We start from the raw sequence: 20261 nt of genomic DNA, 5'->3' as shown, positions 1-20261 counted from the left end.
CTGCTGCTCTTCCTCCTCATCTCCTTCTTCTTCTTCTTCTTCTTCAAAGGCTGGCAGTACACTTAAATAAGCAACTTTCTTTTTTTAATGGAAAGCTTTCAAAGTCTTTTCTTTATATATATTTATGGGCAGGGCTGTAACTGTAAGTAAGTAGTAAACTAGGAATGCGTATGGCGTAGGAAGTGTAATGAGGATTGATTGGCAGGTGGTAAACTGGGTAAAATTGTGGAAAGCAAAAAGGCGGTGATGAGATGGTGGCAGCCAGCCTATCTAGAAATCCATCCAATTGGTACCAATGGGGATGTATGGGTACAGCACCACCACCAATGGCACAAGGTTCTCTGTCTCTTACTTTTAGACTTCTATCTTTTTTTTTTTTTTTTTTTTTTTGCGAGATAATCGGTAACGGTCTATTTTACAATTACTTCTATTCTAACATATTTTAGAAAGGATCAATTAAATCTACGAGGAGTCGACGAGAACTGAACTATCGTTGAATCAAACAGATGCACTACACAGTCGTCTGAATTTGAAGAGCCACTGCTATAGTAATTCAAATCTTGACTCCCATCCTACCAAGTTTTAATGGCTTGACGGTGGCCACCAACCCAAATATCAAACTTTTACACTTCTATCTACTCTTGAAAGTTGAAACAAGAATTAGAGTACTACTACTATACTAGTAACAGTAGTGTAACACACACACACACAGGTACAACTGACAGCCCAAAAGATGCAAAAAGGAAAGCAAAACCCAACCCACACCGCTCCCTCTTTGTCTTTTGTTGAGCTTGCCCTGTGTGCTCCTTTTCCCTTCACAGTCTCTCAACTCTCATCCTGTATTTCCAACCCCACCAACAGCGATGCTCACAGCGCAGAAATACACCACCGTTTATTCACTTCTTCTCATCTTCCTCCAAAGTCTGAACATGTACTTGCTTCCTACTAGGGGACTACTGCGTAATCCATCCCACCACCACCACCACCACCACCACCACCACCACCACCACTCAGTCACTATATATCTCGTGCTTAAAAACACACACACACACACACACTCACTGGTACAGTAAGAGAAGTAGCACTTTTCTCTGCACTTCTACTGTCAAATACACACTTCACAGAACAAACAGTGCACTGCTACTGTTGATTACTGTTGACCATATTCTCAATCACTGACTCTTCAATTTTCTTTGGATTTTTACCCTCTCTAAACTCGTACTACTAAGTACTAATCAATCAATCTGCTACTATTTACTGCTACGCTACTGCTACTACCAATCTACCAGATACCTTCACAAAATTCTCTCTCTCTCTCTTTCTCCCATACAAACCGACGACACTGCCTCCGCTGGCAAAAAGATTCTCTCTCTCTCTCTCTCACACACCCTTCTGTTCTAAGGCCTTCTCTTTTCCTTTTTCATTACTAGTCCCCCCTCCCAAAAAAAGAAAAGAAATTTAAAAGAAGAAAAAAAGGAAGAAAACCCTGCTAAAATTCACCACCATAACCCATGCCTTCTTTTCTCCTCTCCCGCTTGTACTATTACTTTGCCTTCTACTCTCTCAATCTCTAATAGTGGCATCTAGAACTTAAACAAATACCACCAGGGCCGGCGTTTCTATTGAATTCATATACTACTAATTTGAAAAAAAAGGGAAAAAAATAATTTAATGGGGTGCGCCAACTCCAAGCTTGACGACTTGCCGGTGGTGGCTCTGTGCCGGGATCGGTGTGCGTTTCTGGACGAGGCCATCCGGCAGCGCTACATCATCTCCCAGGCTCACCTCCACTACTTCCACTCCCTTAAAACCGTCGGCGCTTCTCTTAACAGATTCTTCGACCACGTTGAAGTCGCCTCCGCTGACCAACCTCCTTCTCCCCTCCTTAATCTTCCCCCTGCTCACCGCAAAGCCCATCCCCCTCAGCCTTCTTCCAAACTCCCCGCCCCTTCTTCTCCCCTCCCCCCAAAAGCCCACCGCCACTCTCACTCTAATTCCGGCTCTCACATAAACTTCCACTCCGACGACGACGATGACGAGGACGGCGACGACGCCGACCACCAACACCTCCACCGCTTCCACGATGACTCCTCTTCTTCTTCCGGCCCCTCCCCTCCCCTTCATGATCCCTACCGTCCCCAACCCGAAGCATACCCACCACCACCTGACACCCAGCACAGCGTCGACTTTGACTACCAGAGACTCTACCTGCCCTCCTCCGCCTCCCCCTACTATCATGGCGGCGATCTCGGTGGCAACTTTCAGCACATGAATTTCATGAGAAAGCAGTCCACGCCGTCGGTTACTTACCAGCAGCGACCCCTAAGTCCCGAAATTGTACGCATGGGCGGTGGTGTGGCTTCTGCCTCTTCTTCCTCCCATTATCCTCCTCCCCCTTATGGCCCCCAACATGTTGATCAAGCAAATCCCAACTTTTACCCTACTTATATCAACTACTCCGATATCCCCGGCGGATCCGCCGGCTTTCTGGGCTCGGCGCCTCCCTATTATGCTTCTTCGTCTTCGGCAGCGCTTCCGATTGGGGCCTACTCCTCCTCGGCTTCTACCTCCAAAGAACCACCTCCTCCGCCTTCTCCTCCGAGGGCTTCAGCTTGGGAGTTCTTTAACCTATTTGAGGGTTCCGACAAGTACTATTCCCAGTACACGCCCAGCCGCGATTGGAGGGAGGTCAGGGAAGAGGAGGGCATCCCTGATTTGGAAGAAGAAGATTATCAGCAAGAGGTTGTGAAGGAAGTTCATGGCAATCAGAAGTTTGTCGCTGGCAGACGCAGCGGCGGCAGAATTAGTGGTGGCGGTAAGGCGACCCTGGAGGATGAGGGCGACGGGGAAGGGGAACACTCGGAGGCTCTGTATCGGCCAAGGCCCAGCACTGGTATGGAGAGTGATGCGGCGGAGTATGAGGTGCATGTGGTGGATAAGAAAGTGGTTGATGATGATGAGGAGAGGGCAAATGTCGCTGGCTTCAAGAATCGAGTTGGCGGTCGGTTCAAAGGAGGTTCTGAGGTCGTGAGAGAAATTCAAATCCAATTTGAGAGGGCTTCTGAGTTGGGAAATGAGCTTGCTAAGATACTCGAGGTTGGGAAGCTTCCACATAATCGTAAACATGCTGCTTATCAAGGTAAAGTAACCATCTTTCTTGCTAATTCGTTTTTTACGCGCACTGATTTCTCTTGTCAGAGAGAGTGTTCAATCCGCGATGACTGAATTTTCCCTGCAGTCAGTTTGTTGAATCCTTTCTTCCCTTCAAGTAAACTAAAAATCGTTTAAAATGCTTTAGTTATCTCAACTTTTAGATTCTTTGATTTAGATTTCTTTTTCAAGTTTCAATTTTTATGTGGTACTTCTTCGGCAGTTCCTTCCAAAATGTTGCACGCAATTGCCCCTTCTCTCTCGGTAGTATCCTCGCAACCTTCTACTTCAAATGAGAATGCTGATTCGACTTCTCTGGATGCTGAAGGGGAACTGAATTTGAAGCCAAAAAATCTTTCTTCTACCCTGCAGAAGCTGTATCTTTGGGAGAAGAAACTCTGTGAAGAAGTTAAGGTGTGATCCTATTTTTTTGGTTATCCACTTAATGCTCATTCCTCGTATATTTGATTTGCGATGTTATCAATCTATCTCTCAGACGGCTGTAGTGGTCTACCATGATCATGATTTTTTTTTCTTTTTTACTACGAATGTATGTGGAAATGGTCCCCTATTGAAACCGAGTGGTTGAGTTTGGTTATACCATGTATGGATGTTGTTTGGGCCAAGGTGATCTACTTGCACCTGCTTTCTCATGCCTCTGTTGGTTGGTGTTCTTTGGCGGGAGTCATTAGTTGTTCATAGTTTCAAGGTGTGATGAGATGTTGGGTCAATCATGTTGTTTACGTGTTTGTTTCTTTGCTGTTCTAACTCTTCAATTTGTATTTGCTATTTCTGTAGATTTAAGATTTGTCCCTACGTATGAGATGACCTCTAGGCCTTTACCGATATATCTGTTTTGTGATTAATAAACTCAACCGCTCTTGCTAGGAGTTGTTCTATTGGTATCCCTAGTTGCTGCTTTTTGCAAGCACATTTCAGGAACGTAGTTTTTTCAGTTCTTTGGGTGTGGCAAACCCTTAAGACGACTTTACTCCTTTCAATTGATGACGCCATTTTGGTTGAATAGTTAACAATACTTTTATATGATTGAGAATGGCTTGCAGGTTGAAGAAAAAATGAGGATTCTCCATGAAAGGAAGTGTCGGAAACTGAAACGATTAGATGAAAGGGGTGCTGAGGCCCACAAGGTTGATGCAACAAGAGCAATGGTAGAGTCTTTATCCACAAAAATCAGAATTGCAATCCAAGTTGTTGATAAGATCTCTGTGAAGATAAGTAGATTGAGGGATGAAGAGTTGTGGCCACAACTACATGAGTTAATTCAAGGGTATGTAGCAAGTATAGAGTCCACATTCCTTGTAACTTATGTTAAACTTTATTGATTTCTGACCCTTTCCCTGCAAACATCTCTTGTACAAAAACTAATGTGATAACAGAAGTTTGTAAACCTAGTCTCAAGAAAATCCCTCTGTTTATTTTTCGAGTGACAATGCCACGTCTGTTTTCTTGGTTGTGCAATAAGAATGAAGGTAAACCTGTATTTTTTCATTTAGTTTGCCATGGATTTGTTTGTTAGACTGCAATAAAGCTTCAGATTTTGTGAATATTATGATGGTGTCCACGTTTCTCATAAGATTAATTTTTGAGGTATTGATAAATCATGGATCAACATGGCGCAGTTAGATGTCTTCTCCAATAAACTTTGATGTTCTTCTTGAACTTTTTGAAGAATCCATTCGGTAAAATCCTGATTATGCTTTACGTTCTTTCTTTGTCATAATCTGCGTCTTTATATAGAATAGTCGACTTGTTAAGACTCGACTAAATCCTAGGCTACATTGTTTCTTCTTCCTTGGAAACCTATTCTGCACTGCATCTTTTGGGAAAGTGATGTTTTAATTTCTTTATACAATGGACATCGCTTTTGCCTTCCTACCTTTTTCGTTGAATTTTGTTATTGTCACTTGTTTCAGGTTGGCAAGAATGTGGAAATCCATGCTTGAGTGCCATCATAACCAATGCCAAGCAATTTTAGAAGCCAAACATTTGGATGGCATTGCATCTCACAAACACTCTAGCGAGGCTCATATTGAAGTTGCTTTGCAGCTTGAACATGAATTTATTAGTTGGGCAGTAGGATTCACAAAGTGGATTGGTGCCCTGAAGCATTTTGTTAGGGCATTAAATAACTGGCTCATGAAATGTCTTCTATATGTGCCTGAAGAAACGCCTGATGGTATGGCTCCATTTTCTCCTGGTAGGATAGGTGCTCCCCCTGTTTTTGTCATATTTAACCAATGGAATCAAGCATTTGATAGAGTTTCTGAGAAGGAAGTTGTTGGCACTATGAGAGATTTTGCCGCGAGTGTCCATCCCTGGGAATGGGATAAAGTTGAAGTGCGGCAGAGGATGACCGCAAACAAGGAAACAGAGAGGAAAATGAAGAACCTTGAGAGGGAAGACCAGAGGTTACAGAAGGAGATGCAGACCTTAGATAAAGCTATGGTTGTTGGAGATGGTAATGGTCTCTCACCAACTGGGCAAGTTGTGTATCAGAGTGACACGAGTAAAAGTAGTAGTCTTCAGGTGGGTCTTCAACGTATTTTCGAGGCCATGGAGAGATTCACGGCTAACACCTTGAAAGTCCATGAGGAGCTTCTGCAACGCATTGAAGAGGTTCTTGCTCGAGAGCCTGAGAAAGTTTTGTAGGGGGATGCATGCATAACTTCCTTCCCAAACAAAGAACTCGTTGGGCAATTGGTCATACGGGTTGCCCTCTGGTGAGAGAGAATTGAAGTTTCTGGGGGTTTTGTTGGAGCTTAACTGTCGAGGCTCTCATCCATTCAAGGGCGGGCATGGGTAATGGTATATGAATTTCCAGGAGAGGGGCAAGTTTTTGGCTATATTCCATGGAATAGCATTCCCTGTGCTCTTTTTTTTTTTTTTCTTGGTTAATTTTTCTTTTCAACAAGGAAAGATGAAAGTGGATGCAGGAGGCCAACTTGGGTGGTTATGAATCTGCCAAAGCTGGTGCGGCAATGAATAGTAGATACGCATTGAGGAATTGGATAAATAATGAGGATAAGAAATGGGGGGGCTTTCCAAGAGGAGTCTGGCAGGCAGACGTGTGTATCTGTCCGGTGACTGCTGTTCTTGTCGGGAGGTCCCTTTCTCTTGATACAATGCCAGCCAAAGGTGGAGGTTTGGTGGCCGGAGCTGCAACCGGAATTGTTTCATTTGTTGGGAGTTCGGAAAACCTGTAATAATACTTTGAACTTGAAATCAGGATTTGAGGTTGATGCGTGCAGTGGCTGGCTGTTTTGGCGACGCAAGTCATGAAATAATAGCCAGGATACGACGGGCAGGTCTTTGTACTATTAAAATTTTTTTTGACATGATAGATCAGGATCAGGTCATGTATAGTTAGATATGTTCTTGTTTTCTTGACTTTGTCGATGACACCACTATAATTAATTGTTGTACAAAAGCTTCTTTTTTTTTTTTGTTCTTGGTTTTGTTTTCTGGTAGGTGATTAGTAAGGCAATCAAGTTTTGTAGTCCTTGTTGATTTTTTGCGGTCGGGGGGCGTAGCTTCTTGTTTTGTTTTGTTTTGAGAAGAATGAGAATATATGTGTCATTGTAAGTAGGGAAGAATTGTACTAATCGTCTCTCATATATCATTGATAATGTGAAAATTTTATCCCTCAAAATAAAAAATGAAAAGGAGCTCCAAATTGTACCAAAGGGTCTCAAAAAATTTCAGGTTCTCGAGCTCTGGCTGCGGGATTCAAGTGACTGGTTTTTGAAGTGTAAAACCTCGCCTGAGGTTTGCTGAAGGTAAAACCTTGTGTTAGATCCAAAGTGTTTGATGAAACATATAATATCAAACATGTCTGAGCTAATCATATTGTATATTGATGCCACATAATGGCATAAACATGGATTTGCCGATTTGGCGCTCATCAAACTTTCGTACGTTGAGCATATCTAGAATTTCACCAAAGTGTTAAAAGTTATAGAAAATGTATCAGTCTACCGAATATGTTCTCATGAACTGCTAACGTTGTTGCATCCTTGGACATTGCAATCTCACGTTATAGAAAGGCTCACTTGAAGACCAAAATGGTGTGGGCGGTAGGAAGAGGGAAGTCCTAGGTGGTGGGCGGTGGCAAATGGTGTGGTTGCTGCCTTATTCAATGAAAGGGGATTGGGGGGAGAAGAGAGGAAGAGGAACGAAGGAACGATCCGCCATATTTACCCTTTAAAAATTGGTCATGTGATGCGCTCGTAACTTATTCCAATCAAAATTGTTCGAAAAAGTGATCGGGATCAAAATGCTACTTTTCAATTTAAAAGACTAAATTTTCATATCAGTGAAATGATGCGTGAGACGTGATTGTTGCAATTTTTTCTCAAAAATACTAATAATAGGAGTAACTAATAATAAAGAGTTTTTTTTTTTTTTTTTTTAAGATGGAAGAATTACACCAATCATCCTTCATATATCGCTGATGTGCAAATTTAGTCCTCCAAAACAAAGATGATCAATTTTAGTTCCTAACAAATAAAAAATAATCACCTTCAATCCCTTTTCACTTTTTTGAGTGAATTTTGGTAGGAACAAATCAAGCCTACATCCCATTGTAGGGGCAGGAATGAAAGACAATCAGTATGGAATCTGGATAAGGGCTGGACATGGGAAAGGCTCTCCACAAACAAAGCAATCCACCTCAATTCACAATCCACAGAGACACTGCTGGAGGATTCAAAATGATGAGTGGAAGGAAAAGGAAAGGTCAGACATTCAGGAATTGACACAAGAAGGACCTACAATCAACATTCCTGACAAAGGCAAAAGCACAAAGGGTGAAAAAAAGAACAGTGATAAGGGGAAAGGAAATCCAAAGAGATCAAAGAAGGGATGGCAGGGAAGAACCCAGCATTCATACAGTTAGGAAGGCCAACAATGAGGGCAAGGTAGACACAAACAGTGTGACTGCTCAAAATACAAGGAAAACGAGGGGAGATGCCTGTGAAGAAGGGGAATATAAGCAGACCAAAGACAACGGAATGGAAGGAGCAGACATAGAGGTGCAGATGATGGAAGAAGAAAGTGACAATGTAACTGCACAATACCCTCAGACTGATAAAACTAATGAAGTGGTGACAAAATTGAAAACAATGAACATGAATGGACTCATGGAGTTAAAAATGCAAGGGGCTGTAGTAAAACAGAGCAGGAGGATCCTGAAATTTTTGAAGTCCCCAAATAAAACAAAGCAACCAGTAAAAGAACTATGTACCAATAACAGCAAGAAAAAGACACAAGGGAAAAGGAAAGTAAACTAGTTGGATGTGGACATGAAGAATGTTGAGGACAAGGTACAAACTGGGAAGAGGAAACAAGAATGCTATGGAAGAGGATTCAATAGAAGCTGAGACAGAGGGGGAGGGATCCAACCTAATGTGAACCCCTAGAAATAAATGAGTGTCCTGGTGTGGAGTTGTCAATGAGTAGGAAGCCTCTTAACAATTCCCCAATTGAGAGAGGTGAATAACCTCTCCTCTCCAAATATGATGTTTCTGTGTGAAATTAAAAATAGAAGTAAGTAAATGGAGAAAGTAAAAAATATCCTGAAATTTGATGAAGCAATTATCGTTGAGATCATGACTAAAGCAGGTGGAATGGCTCTTTTTTTGGAAGAAAGAAATTAAAGTCAAAAGGGTGTTGATGGCAGCATTCACAATTGAAACTCAAGTGGAAGATCAGGAGAATAAGAGTGAATGGTGGTTTGTGTGAGTATATGCCAGTTGTGATTACTAAATTAGGAAACATTAGTGGAAAGTGATCCAGGCAAGAAAAGGAATAGGGAGAGAAAGATGGTTACCTGCTGGAGTCTTCAATGACATAGTGTCAAATGAGGAAAACTACGGAGGAAACTGGGGAGGACAGAGGATCTTTAAGGCTTTCAAAGACTTCACAAATGAAAACCAGTTGATGGACATAGGTTTTTAGGACACCCTTGGACCTGGTGCAATAATTGGGAGAGTGAAGGTTAAGTCAGGCAAAGGTTGGACAGAGGGCTATGTAGTTATCCTTGGTATTAGCTCTTTAATAAGGTAAGCTGTAAACATCTCGACACACAACCATAGCATGCTCTTAATTGACACACAACCAGGCCAGGTTAAAAGGAAAAAAAAGTTCTATTTTGATAAAAGGTGGCTCCAAAGAGAAGAAATCACTAAGGTTGTCAAAAAAGCATGGGATCAAGAGGATGAAGGATCAAGAATGTTCAAAATAACAAAAAAGATCAAAAGATGTAGACTAAATCTGCTCAAGTGGAAGAACATGATCCAAATCAACTCTAAAGAAAAAATTGGCAAGATTAAAAAATAATTGGATGAGCTGAGAGAAGCTAGTAACATGGAGAACAGGAAAAGCAGGATGAATTATTTGAAAGGCAAACTGAAAGAGGCTTACAAAGAGGAGGAGATTTACTGGCGGGTAGAAATCCAGACTGAATTGGCTCAAGGAAGGAGACAAAAACATGAAATTTTTCCATGCCAGTGTTCAGGGTAGATGAAGAAGAAACAGAATTGCAAATATCTAGAGAAATGATAGAACTTGGACAATAAATGAAGAGGAGTTAAGTTCAGAGATTGCTAAGTACTATAAAGAACTCTTCGCAAACACAAAGGGAGGGGACTTAGAAGAGGTACTGGATGGCATACCACACATCATCACAGAGAGCATGAAGAATAATCTTATAAAACCTGTTGGAGAGGATGAGATTAAATCTGCTCTCTTCTCTATGAGTGCTGAGAAAGCTCTAGGCCTAGATGAGATGCTTCCCATCTTCTCCAAAAGTTCTGGAACATAATATAAAAGGACTTCGTAAATGCAATTCAAAATTTCTTTCACACTGGACACCTTTTTAAGTCAGTCAACCACACAGTCATTTCACTCATTCCTAAAAGCATAAACCCCACCACTCTCAAGCACTATAGGCCTATCAGTCTTTACACTACATTGTATACAGGTATTGATTGCTAAAGTGTTAGCTAACAAACTCAAAGAAGTCCTTCATTTATGCATTTGCAAAAACTAATCTGCATTCATTCCTGGTAGGCAAATTTTGGATAATATGACAATTGCTCATAAATTCATGCATTACCTTAAGAATAAAAGGCAAGGCAAAGATGAGTTTATGGCAGTAAAATTAGATATATCTAAAGCCTATGACAAGGTTGAATGGAGATTCTTGGAAGCAGTGATGCAGAAAATGGGGTTCAATGAGAAGTGTAGGAAGTGGATCCTAGAGTGTATGTCAATAGTGTCCTAATCATTCACTATCAATGGAGAGGTTAGGGAATATGTGATACCAAAAAAGGGGATTAGACAAAAGGACCCATTATCGTCTTATCTATTCCTCTCATGCTCAGAAGATTTCTATAATCTACTCAGAAAAGTAGTAGAGGAAAAGAAAATCTTGGGCATGAGAATCAGTATGTAGGGACCTAGCATTACTCATTTGTTCCTTGCAGATGATTCCTTAATATTTTGTAAGGCAGGACTGCAGGATGCAACAGAACTCATGAGGATACTTAGAGTCTATGAAAGAGGGTCAAGTCATTTCCCAACATATTCTATCCAACTCAAAATCAACCCAATACTAGATAACTTAGATTATTAATTCGAGAATGACTCAATTCAGGATTAATAATATGAGAGCGAGTCATCTCATCCCATTCGATTCGTGAACCAAATGGACCCTAAGGTTTGATAACTCTCATTTTAATAGTGAATTCGATTTCATCGATACAACACCCAAAAGGAACGGTAGAATTTCCTTAATTTGATTAGTAGGGGGCCATTAAATAGCTAGAAAAAAAAAGAAAAGAGAGTTGTAAATCATTTTTAGCTAAAGGCTTTGAACTTTCCAAAAAATAGAAAAAGATGAAGGTGAAAAGAAATGAGGCTGAATGGTCTAGGTTGAAAAAAGAAGAAAATTATTTTAACACATTGCATAAGAATTAAGAAACGAGGTCATAGTTCCATTTATGGATTTTTATCTGCATAAGAACTAAGAAACGAGGTAATTGTTCCATTTAAGGATTTTTATCTTTTGAACATTAATAATTCATAAATATAAAGTAGAATCTCTTAAAGAGAAAAAGTAGAAAGTATTTCAATGCAAATGAACAACATAACTAAGAAAAGATTGGGGGATGGGGGGATGGGGGTACGGAGGAATTGGATGGCACGGGGAGAAGGAGCATAAAAAGGATGTTTGGATTCGAGATTTTTCACTTACATAAAAAAATAATAAAATAAACAAAATTAAGAAGAGACTGAAGCCAAAATGCAAAGGGTTAATATGATATAATTAAAATGAGAAGGAAAAAAATGACAAAATATTTTTTCAAAGGTATATTCTGACACCTTCTTTGAATATTTTTTTTCATTGTTGGTGGGATTCAAATCCCTAATCTAAAATCTAAAAAGGGATTTAATCTCTTTTTGGTGGTCATCAGGGAAAAGTTCAGTAATTATATTATAGATAGTTGTCTGCTGCCATTGAATAAAAACGCATATTTGGAATTTTAATCCCTTATTATTAACTTCTTCTTCTATTTATTTATTTAATAATGTGGAGACGTCCATCGTAAGTAGTGAGTTCGCAGGCTGGCATTTGGACAGAAAAATGAGTCGAATCTCCTTGTTTTTTGTTTTTTTTTTGGTAAAAAAGAATCTCCTTGTTTGGACAGTAATTTTTCGTCTTTTTACCTACGTTTTTCAAGACTGGAAAATGTAGGTAAATACATTTTCGTAAAAAATTATTACATTTTTTATGAACATATTTTTTAATTAATTTTTTATCTCACATATGGAAAATATAGATAAATACATTTTCGTGAAAAATTGTTACATTTTTTATGAACATATTTTTTAATTAATTTTTTATCTCACATATATCAAATCGTTACAGTAATTTTTCTATAAAAATACAGACAAATACAATCGTAACAAGGCCTCAGTATTTTGAGATCCATCGGAGGGACACAAAAAAATCCTTACAGCTCTTATCATTATTGCTTGCCAACTCTCAAAACAACAACAGTACAATAATACAATGAATCTAGTCTCTAGACTCTGAGACCCAAGCAGCTTAGCCACCCCCCAAAAAAATCCAAGTTAGTACGTGCTCAGCCTTGCAGTTGCTCACCATTTCCTTTTTCTTTTCTTTGTAGTATTTTATTCTAAAACCTGCACAAAAAAAAAAGAAAAAACTCTACACTAAGGGGACGATAAATTTACTCTAAGCTAACAGTAAACTATTTTTTTTTTATCGAAACGATAAACTTAATCTATCCTACACTAAGGAGAAGGGGCGGGTCTAAGGAGGCCCAGCTAGTACTTTATTTACTCTTCAACCACACAGTATTAATTTCTACACTATTCTTTGCATCATTATATTGGTTTTCTAAGTAAGTCGTAGTAACTAGCAGCACATAGTACCAGCAGCAGTAAAAAAAAAAAAACAAGTGCTCGAATCGGCTCGAGCTCGATTCGATTCGTTTGCAATCATATGTATGACGACGACGAAGGATTAATAATATACGAGTGATGAGAGGGGGGTATTAACGGAGTAAAGCCAATACAACAGCTACTAAGTACTTTATTTACAGAATCTGTGCATATGGCCACATGCTCTCTGCCTCCAATCAATTCCCACGAGTAGTATATATTTTAAGCACCAGTCCTACAGATCTGACAACATACAGTCGTCAGAGAGTCAAAAGCTATTCTTCTATCAAGCAAAATTCTTGTGCTGCAACCCTTTCCATGCTTGAATTAAAATATGTACTTACTACTACAACAAAGTGTTGTATTCCCTCTGATTTGGGACTCTTTAATCTCTACGCTAACAACCCAAACATGGAATAATACCAAAGGAATACCCTCCTGATGGATGATACCTACCTCTCTCTCTCTCTCTGTATATAAATAATAATAAATTGCATGGGGTACCAAATAATTCCAGCCATTAGTCAACTGCCTGATTTTATTTTCTTGCACAGATCCACATATTTTCGCAGCCAAAAAAGGAAAATAAGGGTCCATTCCCTCCTCATCAGGCCATCAAAACACTACTTTTGTTTTGCTTAGATTCTTTGTTTCAGTAACCCTCCCTGTAATTCTGCCATGTGGCAGTTTGATAAATTAGCAAGAAAGCCAAAAAAAAAAAAAAGAACCTTCTCCTCCCTGATAAGAGACTGCTGTGTCATCCAAAGGGATAACACCAGATTAGATTAGAATTTAGATTAGATAGATGCCTTTTCTTGGAGCTCGGCGGACGTTAAAATGAGCCACTACTAACGAGTACCGCTTCCCAATCACCCGCTTTGGATTGGTGGCTACCACCAATGAATTAAAGTTTAGTGAGGTGATTTATCACGTTAAAGTGGTTTTGCTCAAAAAATTCAGACAAGTACGCAGTGCATTCGTCTGATACGACAGTGTGGTTTAAGTCTCCTCTAAAATTATCCTGAAATCTCTTGAGGTCCTCTCCTTTCCCCTAATGTTCACAAAAAATTCAGGCGGATGCATGCCGCTGCTCTTTATTTAAAGCCATATTGCTATCATATTCAGACTAGTAATAATTAAATCATTCATTCTTCAATTATCGCCCAGATTCACATCCACATCCCCAAATCTGCTGCTTGCTCTTAAATTCTCAACCGTGATTAAGAATCAACACTAGTAGTGGTGCACTATTCTCTTTTTATCTGCTTCTTTATAAAAAATAAGCCCGGAAAATACAGGATCAAAAGGGAAAGAAGCTGGCTGGCTCTGTAATAAAGCTTTCTTTTATTATTTTGTCTTCTGTCACAGTCACGGTGGTGCTGTGTGGTGTGTGCAGTGGTGCGGTATAAAAAGCTTTTGCTCCCTTGGATTTCATGGTAAAGTGTTGTAGCGCAGTTACTACTGTTATCATCCATCCCATCATCAATTATGGTGAAAATCGCAAGTGAGCTCCAAACAGGCGCCCGTGTCCCTGTCCGTGTGTTGGGTTTCGTTTTCACTGCTCATTTCGCTTTTCTTCTTCCTCCTCCTCCTGCTGGCTTCCTCCAAGTATTGCCTGCTCATTCAATCTAGAGAACAAAAAAGAAAGAAATAAACAGTAAAAGAAGGAAAGACAGAGTCTTTTTTTTTGGGTCCAGACGGATACACTGCTGCGAGAAACCAACCAGACCAGACTGACCTGACCGCCTACTTCTTCTGCTTCTTCTTCTTAATAACATAACATACAGAGTAATATCGTCATGGGCTGTTGTGAATCCAAATTTCAGTCGGAGACTTACCCGGAGAAGGAGAAGGAAAAGGAGAAGGAAAACAACATCGAGCCCCACAACAACAGCCATAAAACCTTGACCACCCCGCCCTTCCTCCACCCACCTCCTGCTACTCCTACTGCCGAACCTGTCCCGGGAACCATCGCCGGAGTCCCCTCTTTCTCTGAGTTCTCTTTAGCAGACCTCAAAGCTGCCACCAACAGCTTCAGCCCCGACTTCATAGTCTCGGAAAGCGGCGAAAAAGCCCACAATCTTGTGTACAAAGGCCGCCTCCAGAACCGCCGCTGGATCGCCGTCAAGAAGTTCACCAAATTGGCCTGGCCCGACCCCAAACAGTTCGCGGTATGTCAATATTTATACATATACCCCTTTTTGTTTTGGGCGCGGCTATACTTCTTCTAAGGCGTATATATGCATTTTTTTTAATGTTAACTATAATGATGGAAGCTTTCTGTTTCTTTTTCTTTTCCCTTTTTTCTGCTGGTGGGATGGGGGCTTGGTATTGGACTATTGGTGGTTTGAATCTTTGTTGAACTTCCTTAGGAGGAGGCGTGGGGTGTAGGGAAGTTGAGGCATCGGAGGCTGGCTAATTTGATTGGGTATTGCTGTGATGGGGATGAGAGGTTGTTGGTTGCTGAGTACATGCCCAATGATTCTCTTGCTAAGCACTTGTTTCACTGTAAGACCGATACTCCTACTACTACTACTACCTTTGCTTTCCCTTCTTCTTCTTCTTCTTTTTTTTTTTTTAATGTTTTGGGAAAATTTTCTCTTTCAGACTTGTAATGATGAATCAGAAGTTAGGAAGTGATAAAAATGTCTTCTTTAACATATACCCGAGGTCTTGTTACCTCAATGTGTTACCATAGAGATTGCAGTTACCTCAATGTGTTACTACGGGACATTGCTAGACTGAGGGAGGATTTTGACTCTTGTAGGTTTATTTTTGTTAGGAGACAAGGTAATCTTGTTAGTCATAGTGTGGCAAAATTTGCCTCCAAACTTAAATATGATGTTACATGGGGACATTGCTTCCCTCATGGCTTAACCAAAAATCCAGGGATGATGTAGAGGTAATTGCCCCATAAGTGTAAATCCGTTTGATCTTATAAAATACAACAGTCTTTTCTGAACAAAAAAAAAACCTAGAATCCAAGTTGCTCTATTACTTGGCTTAAGGAAAAACATGTTGGATTGCAAACATCAGTTTTTTCATACTATATGTTAGGCCCAGCCACAGTCTTGCGACACTGCTTAGCTTATCCTTTTATCCTGGAACTAGAAGCATTTTCTAAGCGGGTAGCTTAGAAGCTAAATTCTCGTCATGTAAAAAACTTAAGGATGGAAATGTTTCTTATTGCACTGAACAGGACGAGAATAGGACACTTTGTACTTCTCAGAGCAATTTTTCAACCTTTATCTTTCATGTGCTTTGGGTGGATGGCTTCCTGACTCATTGGCATTTATTCATGGGATTTTTCTGTACTTGACTTGACAGGGGAGAGTCAGACCATTGAATGGGCCATGCGTTTGAGAGTAGCACTTCATATAGCTGAAGCCTTGGAGTATTGTAGCAATGAAGGACGTCCATTATATCATGATCTAAATGCTTACAGAGTTCTATTTGATGAGGTACCGTTGAGCCCTATTTTTTTGGTCTTTTGGTTTTGAACGAATGAGCACTAGTTTGACCCTTTTACTATGTTTGCTTGCACACGTCGAATTTTTCTTGCTTGACTTCTAATTGTTACTTAGGGTGAGAGTTGGAATTGGAATTTACTTTGCAGGATGGTGATCCACGGCTGTCATGTTTCGGATTGATGAAGAATAGTAGGGATGGTAAAAGTTATAGCACAAATCTTGCTTATACTCCTCCAGAGTATTTAAGAAATGGTGAATATTTCTCCAGCTTAAGAAAGTTATACATGTTTAGTTATTTATTATTTACCAACTATAACATTATATTTTTCTCAAGTTTGATTTTTTTCCTGTTTTTTAAGATGGCTTCTATACCTTCTTTCTGTTCAACTGTTCCACTGGTCTTTGGAGCTGTTCATTCTTTTGCTGAATTTAGCGGTTGAGCTATGCTCATTTGTAAACATATGTTCTGCGTGTATAGTGTTGTGCGATATGCTAAAAGGTGGTGGAGAGTTTTGTTCTTATGAGCATAGGATGCTATACTTCAATTCTGAACAGTTATGAGGATGCTGTAGCAGCTTGCTCTTTGTTGTCAGAAATCATGCCTCGAGCTTGAGCATAAACTCCATTCATATTGTTGATTTGTATGCTCCAAAGGTCCAGTATACGACTTAACTATCTGACTTGGAATTCTACTTATTGCAGTTTCTATTATCTTTTTGCAGGAAGGGTTACAGCAGAGAGTGTTATGTACAGTTTTGGTACTGTTCTTTTGGATTTGCTAAGTGGAAAGCACATCCCTCCAAGCCACGTAATTGCTGTTTCTATCCCTTTTTTATTGAGGCTCATTAGCAGTATAAGGTTCCTTTAACAATTTTTTCCCAGTAAATCACGCTAATTTCCTTAGAGTTGGAAAGCGCCCCCTTTAGGTATCGTGATTAAAATGCTCTTTCCCCTCAATGGCGTTGAAGAAGGCTTTGCAATGGGTCAAACCCATTGTGAAGGAGGTCTAAAAAGTTTCCATTCATGTAGCTTTGGTAAAGTAATGCGGGGCAGTTATATACCAGAAAGATTTGAAAAGGAAGAACTGAGCTAGATGGTTACACCTTGTCTTCAAGCTAATATGAATGATGAGTCATCTTTACTAGCTAGAATAATTTGAAAAGAAAAGAACAGATACTTGTACTAATCTGGAAATACTTTGCAGTTGGACATTGTAAATTAGTTAGATTCTACTCCTTCCATGCATATCTCAAGTAGCAGATTAGTTGTTTTTCAGAATATTTTACTTATGCCAAATTACACGCATCCTGAAACTCAGTTGCCTGCTCTTTGCCTCTGCCTCTTGCAATTGGGATATTGCGCAGTGCAAAGTATAATTTATTGTTAATTGGGATATTTTGTCATTGTGCAGTGCAAAGTAGTATTTGTTAATATTTTGTTATTGATTTGCTAGATTCTGCTCTTTACAGGCTCTTGATATGATACGGGGTAAAAATATCTTTTGTTTAATGGATTCACATCTGGAGGGAAAGTTCTCCACAGAAGAAGCAATTTTAGTTGTCGGTCTAGCCTCTCAATGCTTGCAATCTGAACCGAGGGAACGGCCCAGTACAAAGGACCTAGTTTCTACACTAGGTCCATTACAGCCCAAATCCGATGTAAGAATTTAAAATTGCAAGCTCTTAAGTTTCTGCTGCAATACAAGCTTCATGTTTCAGTATTCATTTTTGTTTTCCGTGGGTCTTGTTAGCTTCGCTTCTACCAGCTCTCTTGTCCACATCTTGCTCTGTTTTGCCTTGCCACGTTAACTATATTTAAGGTGGTTGAAGGAGGGCATATTCTTTACTCCTCTCCCCCCAAAGACCCCCGCAAACTGGCCAACCGGAATGGTAGCAGTTTAGAAAAATAATAGATGTGCTTTGCACGACCTGGTTGTATAGCGATCTTCATCTTTATATGTATTTCGAGTGAGCACCTACATGGAAATGGATATTCTTTTTTTAACCTGTCCCAATAGGTCTTCTTGACAACTAATCCAAAATTTGTAGTTATAAAATTTGCCAGCTTTTAAAAGATTCTATGCCTATAATACATGATGCTTTTCCGGAATCTGTAACCCATTATCTTTGACCTACTTCAGCTTGGACGAGTGATATCTAATATATTAGGTGTAAGATGCGGATTGCGTGTATTCTGCTTAATTAAGATGCAGAATCAGTCACATCTAAGTGGCTACATTATATCAAACTCTGCTGTATTAGTCTCTTGAAGCTCCAATAAGCATCTGTTATTGCTTTAGGCCCCCTTCATAAAATGATCAAGCGAGTCAGGCATCTTCATCTATCCTTTTATATTCTGTAAAAATTGAATTATCCTACTACCAATCTGTATATGAATGAGGCTGGTTTATCAAGTAATCTAACATTTCACTTGTACCTGTGGGAATATGACCCATCTCCTCCTTTGTACCATTCCAAATTCTTTTGATATAGAATGACTTGCATCTAAGCCAACTCAAAAATGCCTCCTGCTCTGTGGCACTATTATCTGCTGTCATGATGACTGGTTTCAATGAGGCTTCATGTCACTCCTCCCAAATTAGTATGTTTTTTCTAGTTAATGTAAAAGGTTGAAAGCTTCAAAAATATGACACGAATGGCTGAGTTTCAGGTTCCGTCTCATGTCATGCTTGGAATTTCGAAGCATGAGGAAACCCCGTTGACGCCACAACGTCCTCTCTCTCCAATGGGAGAGGCCTGTTCCAGGATGGACCTCACGGCAATCCATCAGACACTGGTCATGACACACTACCGGGATGATGAAGGAACAAATGAGGTATCTGACCTGTACAGTACTTCCTTCTGTTCCTTGTCTCTTGATACTGTTCTTAGAAGATGTCTTTTAAATGTTTCAGTTGTCTTTTCAAGAATGGACCCAGCAAATGAAGGATATGTTGGACGCAAGGAAACGTGGAGACTTTGCTTTCCGTGATAGGGATTTTAAAACTGCCATAGATTGTTATTCACAGGTATGGACGTATGAGAAACTTTGATACAAGTATTGCCACTCAATTGAGACTCTGCTTATTGATTGATGAGGAGACCTATCCTAGCTCCAGACTCTGGAGGTGGTTTTTGCGCAAGCCTGTTGACTGCTGTGATGAGTATGCTTGGGGGACTATTATTATCTGCTTGCATCTGGAAATAGTTTTATTTTATTCAGTGGAACGCAATAATAATAGTATTTGATATCATACTTTGGGGATGCTGTGCCATCATGCTTCTCTTTTAAAGAATGAAAATGCAGTTGCTATGTAGTTGCAGATGCTGTATGGTTGTGATGACCATGCTTGCTTTTTTGGGTTTGATTGCAGTTTATAGATGTTGGTACCATGGTGTCTCCAACCGTTTATGCTAGGCGGAGCCTGTGTTATCTGATGTGCGATCAACCGGATGCCGCCCTTAGGGACGCAATGCAAGCTCAGTGTGTGTACCCAGATTGGCCAACAGCTTTCTACATGCAGTCGGTGGCGCTGGCCAAACTGGACATGCACCAGGATGCTGCTGACATGCTGAATGAGGCTGCTGGGCTGGAAGAGAAAAGGCAGAAAGGTGGGAGATCAGGATCATCATGAAAATAAAACCATATCTGCAAAGGCATGGCCTCATTGATTTGATCTCGTCTTTTTTTTTTTTTTTATTCAATCTGTAAAATCGGAATAGAAAGCTGTAGTTATTTCTTTGTCATTTCAATTGTATCATAGAGAATGCGTTCAGGGCTGCATCAGTGGAAAGCTTGTTTAGTCTGGGCTCTCCCGGGTTAATATTTTATGTGCACAGTACAGGTCATAAGCTGATCATATTTCATAGTTCACACACAAGTCATACCCATACGTGTCTTTTAGTTCATGAATTCATATTGATATTATATACAAACATAAATGATAAATTTAAGTGTCAAAGAAAGAAAGAAACCCTAAGTCTCGAATCTCTTTTCAAATTTTCTCATCTGAGGACAATACTTATGTTGGTATGGCTAGTCAAATTATGAAATTGGGTAAAAAAGTAATTTCAAAAAAATTTTCAAAACTCACCAAATTAATAAAAAATCACTAAGTGTAGCGGGTCACAAGTTTGGCGGTTCAGGTCAAAT

The 20261-nt window shown here is 39.9% G+C and overlaps 2 protein-coding genes and 1 long non-coding RNA gene across 3 annotated transcripts; 2 read left to right on the top strand and 1 right to left on the bottom strand.

The window, feature by feature from the left end:
- The first annotated feature begins 705 nt into the window (after nt 1-705).
- LOC113707942 (uncharacterized) lies at nt 706-6615 on the top strand. The gene is made up of 4 exons (XM_027230351.2): nt 706-3139; nt 3374-3564; nt 4215-4438; nt 5085-6615. The coding sequence occupies exons 1-4, from the start codon at nt 1672-1674 to the stop codon at nt 5818-5820; spliced, it is 2619 nt and encodes an 872-aa protein (XP_027086152.2). The 5' UTR covers nt 706-1671; the 3' UTR covers nt 5821-6615.
- LOC140014262 (uncharacterized) lies at nt 6601-9985 on the bottom strand. The gene is made up of 2 exons (XR_011820979.1): nt 8999-9985; nt 6601-8693 (listed from the first exon to the last, which is right to left on the bottom strand). It is a non-coding gene; the product is annotated as an uncharacterized lncRNA (long non-coding RNA).
- A 3482-nt stretch (nt 9986-13467) lies between these two features.
- LOC113708644 (serine/threonine-protein kinase BSK1) lies at nt 13468-19932 on the top strand. The gene is made up of 9 exons (XM_027231189.2): nt 13468-14810; nt 15012-15147; nt 15967-16100; nt 16256-16361; nt 16832-16917; nt 17579-17767; nt 18780-18944; nt 19024-19137; nt 19483-19932. Exons 1-9 carry the CDS (start codon nt 14439-14441, stop codon nt 19741-19743), a joined length of 1563 nt encoding a protein of 520 aa, XP_027086990.1. The 5' UTR covers nt 13468-14438; the 3' UTR covers nt 19744-19932.
- The last annotated feature ends 329 nt before the right edge of the window (nt 19933-20261 follow it).

Source organism: Coffea arabica, chromosome 9c (assembly GCF_036785885.1).
Source record: "Coffea arabica cultivar ET-39 chromosome 9c, Coffea Arabica ET-39 HiFi, whole genome shotgun sequence".
Lineage (NCBI taxonomy): Eukaryota > Viridiplantae > Streptophyta > Magnoliopsida > Gentianales > Rubiaceae > Coffea > Coffea arabica.
Note: the sequence above shows the minus strand (reverse complement) of the source record. Positions and strands in the feature narration are given on the sequence as shown.

What these genes read in the sequence shown, in the direction of transcription:
- LOC113708644 (XM_027231189.2), top strand. Translation starts at nt 14,439, where the DNA reads ATGGGCTGTTGTGAATCCAAATTTCAGTCGGAGACTTACCCGGAGAAG. An exon ending in CATTACAGCCCAAATCCGAT is followed by an intron (nt 17,768 to 18,779) that starts GTAAGAATTTAA and finishes GCTGAGTTTCAG; the next exon opens with GTTCCGTCTCATGTCATGCT. An exon ending in ATGATGAAGGAACAAATGAG is followed by an intron (nt 18,945 to 19,023) that starts GTATCTGACCTG and finishes TAAATGTTTCAG; the next exon opens with TTGTCTTTTCAAGAATGGAC.
- LOC113707942 (XM_027230351.2), top strand. Translation starts at nt 1,672, where the DNA reads ATGGGGTGCGCCAACTCCAAGCTTGACGACTTGCCGGTGGTGGCTCTG. An exon ending in TAAACATGCTGCTTATCAAG is followed by an intron (nt 3,140 to 3,373) that starts GTAAAGTAACCA and finishes CTTCTTCGGCAG; the next exon opens with TTCCTTCCAAAATGTTGCAC. An exon ending in CTACATGAGTTAATTCAAGG is followed by an intron (nt 4,439 to 5,084) that starts GTATGTAGCAAG and finishes CACTTGTTTCAG; the next exon opens with GTTGGCAAGAATGTGGAAAT.